Here is a 3,831-nt window from a genome sequence, read left to right as displayed (position 1 = left end):
TATTCAAATGAGTATTTAACATTTGGGTAAAAATTCTAGGAGTGTGGAAGTGGGACTTATGGGTACCAAGCGTGGATACAGATAGAATAGGTCTTGAAACACATTACAGAACTCAACATTTCCTGGGAAGCCTTCATGCGTCTTATGGTTATGGCATTAAGAAAAATAAGCAAGAATGAATAATTTCAGTTCTAGCTTCAACAAAATCGTGACAACATTCTCTGATAATAAAATGAAAAATGTCAAGTTTCAAGACCACTCATTGTCTCAACATGATCTTTGATATCTTTTGCTGCAAAAGGTACAGCTCCTACCGCAACAATAGAATTTCCAGAGAGTATCCAGCAAATGTAAGCAATTAAGCCTCCTACATCATAACATGGTTAACTGACGACTTTCCTCAACACAGCTTCAGCCCGCTGCTCAAAATTCGGTAAGGCCCAGTCATGCTGGGTTATGTCAAGATTGTCTTTCTCAGCACTTAGACCCTGAAAAATATATTAAAAGACAGCAGAAGTAAGATTGAGATTTGAGATTACTTTGTTAGAGAATACACTAGGATTCATTTGAGTCAAATTTATGTCTTTAACTAATCCGTGTTTGAACACTGTATTTTCCCATTTTCATCATTCAAAATTAATGACCATACTACAAAGCCACGGCAAAGTTTATCCTAACCCCACATTGCACATCTAATAATCTCCAGACAATTAGCTAAGGGTGTGTCTGAACTTACTAATAAATAATAATCTCTTATCAAATAAGAGCTTATTTCATAAGCTAAAAAGATTATAACATAAGTCATCTTCATAAGCTCAAATAAGCTTTTACAAATGCCCCCAAATCCTCAGCAAAGACTATTCTTTTTTCCTTATACATTTAGAAGAATGCACCTACAGAGAGTAAACCACATGGACTCACACTGAAACAAATTATCCCTTTTACCTTGTGGTATGGCCGGGGGAAAGGGGGATCAACAAGTCATGGAATCACATGATAATTTTCAATGATTGATCTTTAAAATTATGAAAAATACCACTCATATTTGTACCTTTGAAGGATCAAATCCAAATCCACCCATTTGCATCATACGTTGTGTATCATCTACAGCTGCATTAAAAATAGCACACATCACAACTCCTGACTATTGTCTAACTAACCCAATCCTTGCTATAATGGAAAAATGACAACATAGTGACAAGAGGTAAAAATTCATATTCATGAAACTGATGAATCAACTAAATGTATACATATAAAAGTGACCAGCTTTCAAGTCATAACTAACCATTTTCTTCACCCAAGATGAGACTAAAGAATCCTCTTAATCCAAACAGATTGAGGAAGTACCTGAAATGCAATCTTTTGACAATTAAACCAGAGTATGAGTGAAACAGGTGAAGATCCATAAAAATGAAGATTACCAAGAGCGACTGCTGACATAGCTAACATCTACTGTGCTAAGGTCTATTCCGTTCTGTAGCATTGACCTAAACCTCTGTGTCAATGGAAAGGGTATCTTGGCTGCATGAAAGTTTAAAACATTTTCAAGAGGTAAATAATAAATAGTAATGAATCCAAGCTATGCCAAGCAGATGACTATCATAAGTCAGCACTTTATGCGCTTATACAAGAAATAAGTTGTATAGTTAATTAATTATTAACAGAAAAAAATGGCATCTTGGCACTTTAAAATGATGTATATATATAAACAAAGGCATTTTAAAGATTGTGGATTCACACTAAAATAATATTCCAATCAAGTAAGAAACAAATAGGGGAAGTATAAAAAATTACCTGCTACAAATCCAGAAAAGAAAAAGTTCACCCAAGCAAAAGTAAGAGTCTGTGGGAAAATAGAAAACAACATAAGTAAAAGCCAGTGAGGCATCTCCTAATAATGGGAAAAAAAGTACAAGAGCATGATCCAAAATCTAAAGCTAGTGCACTGTCAAACTCCAATTTTAACACCTGAGGAATTATCATTGAAAGGTTTTTCTTCATCATATCCATGGCCATGTTTGGATCAGAGAACATCTGTGCTTGCGGATTCTGGCCCTGGCCTTTTGGAACAAACAACAGACCATTTTCCTTCAATGGAAAGACACAAACAATCAGTTCACTGTTGAATTGGTCAGGCACAAGATCATTTAAAGTACTGCACAAATCTCATGACAAAGTTACTAACTTCTAACTAATGAATTCTAGAGCGGATTAAAGAACATCAAATTTGAAATCCGTTTATCAACTAGTAAATTAGCCAGTGAAACAAGGCTTGAGCACAAACAAACAGTATAATGAAACTTCAATATTCTCCCGATCAAGAACAACACACTTAAACCATAAAACCTTCTGGAAAAACAAGAATATACACTAATTATCAAACAAACCTCGTTACAAAAATAAATTTTGCGAGCACGAAAAGCCTTGGAAGGAATAAAATTCGCCGCAGCACGTAAATTCCGAGCTCTAACGATCACTTGCCTGAATTGATTAACATCACTTAGATATCAAATTAAGAGGAAAAATAAAACCCCAGCCACATAAGCAACTAATGAACAAAGGTTAAGCATACCCTTCTTTAACAATTTTGGCGTCAGGGGTTTGAGAAGAGTGCATAAGCTTAGAAACAAAATAACGGAGCACCCCAATGAGAACCATAACCACAGAGAGAGGGATCAGCACCCAGTCTCTGATTGCAGTATCCAGCACCAGATCTTCTGCCATTGCTCTAATTCCTAGTTTCCTACAACCCCATATGAAATTAAAGCTGCTTATAACTCCAAAATATATTTTTTAAAGGTAAAGTGCTTGTAATATTTGGCTTTGCCTATTGAATTTGAAGAACTTACCGTGCCGCACTATCTGATTCAGTTTCGCGGGTTCCCAAAACAAAATCGCGATGCGTCACGGCCTCACGGAGAAAAATGGATCCAAAAGGCGCGTCAATTGGAGGATTCAAGGATGGTGCAGGGTGAATTTGGGAAATTGAAGACAAGTGAGCGAACCCTAATTTCGCGATGGAGGAACAAACTCAATACTAATAATACACTTCGTTTATTGTTAAAAAAAAAACTTAGTGTTAGTGGCATGCTGCGTTTCTTTACGATGCCCTTATAAAAAAATATGGACAAGGTCGTAAATTAACTGAGATTTTCTTTTGTAAAATAAAAATAGTTTCTCTTTTTTTACGAACTAATTTCTATATACCTCTTTAAAAAATCACTTTTTTTATAAATTTTTTTTTGAATTTTTTGTTAAAATTTAAATAAAGTAGCCCTTCTTCCGAGGTGTTTTGTTAGGAATGAATAGAACACATTATTAAATCTGATGTAGTCTTGCTCTATAATTTTGTATAGATAATATTAATATCAATAATTTATCTCTTAATAACATAAATGATTATTATATGATTAAAATAATAAGAATTATAAATAAATATTATAATTTATAAATAAATATTAATTATACTTATGTTTTTTTAGATTATAATTACAAATGAATTCTTTTAAGTATCACAACAATATAATCTTATTCTGTGAGTCAATGTTTTTTCTTTATATTAAAAATTGGTTAAATATTCAACTTATTTTTTTAATTATTTTAAAGTATTCAATTAGATCCTGAATTCATTGAAAACTAAAATACGATCCTCTATTTTTTTTTTAAGTCTCAATCAAGTTTTTTAGTTCAAGGAAGTGACATCATTAACATGAAAATTTCAATAATTTTCATTTACAAACGAGACAATTTTTTACCTTCACTATATTTTTTACAAAAGTGTCATTATAATATTTGTCAATTACAAATTGAAATTGGTATAAAAAAGAAAAG

General features: G+C 32.8%; 1 protein-coding gene across 2 annotated transcripts; it reads right to left on the bottom strand.

Annotated features, from left to right (window-relative positions):
* LOC114423538 (ER membrane protein complex subunit 3-like) lies at positions 1–3,088 on the bottom strand. Of its 2 annotated transcripts, XM_028390335.1 has the most exons (9): positions 2,850–3,088; positions 2,573–2,743; positions 2,388–2,481; positions 1,969–2,088; positions 1,795–1,843; positions 1,422–1,521; positions 1,286–1,347; positions 1,052–1,110; positions 384–488 (listed from the first exon to the last, which is right to left on the bottom strand). In XM_028390335.1, exons 2-9 carry the CDS (start codon positions 2,722–2,724, stop codon positions 384–386), a joined length of 741 nt encoding a protein of 246 aa, XP_028246136.1. In that variant the 5' UTR covers positions 2,725–2,743; positions 2,850–3,088. The 2 variants fall into 2 exon arrangements, with proteins under 2 accessions (XP_028246137.1, XP_028246136.1); XM_028390336.1 differs by lacking the exon at positions 2,850–3,088 and having other exon boundaries at positions 1–488; positions 2,573–2,724.
* Between the last annotated feature and the right edge of the window lie 743 nt (positions 3,089–3,831).

This window comes from Glycine soja, chromosome 8 (assembly GCF_004193775.1).
Source record: "Glycine soja cultivar W05 chromosome 8, ASM419377v2, whole genome shotgun sequence".
Lineage (NCBI taxonomy): Eukaryota > Viridiplantae > Streptophyta > Magnoliopsida > Fabales > Fabaceae > Glycine > Glycine soja.
The sequence above is the reverse complement of the archived record's forward strand: the minus strand, read 5'-3'. Positions and strand labels throughout refer to the sequence as shown.

Bases quoted from the DNA above. Each gene is read 5' to 3' on its own strand.
- LOC114423538 (XM_028390335.1), bottom strand. From the start codon at position 2,724: ATGGCAGAAGATCTGGTGCTGGATACTGCAATCAGAGACTGGGTGCTG. The intron at 2,482-2,572 runs GTATGCTTAACC...TAATCAATTCAG, and splicing joins GCCAAAATTGTTAAAGAAGG to GCAAGTGATCGTTAGAGCTC. The intron at 1,844-1,968 runs GTGTTAAAATTG...ATTTTCCCACAG, and splicing joins TTTCAATGATAATTCCTCAG to ACTCTTACTTTTGCTTGGGT.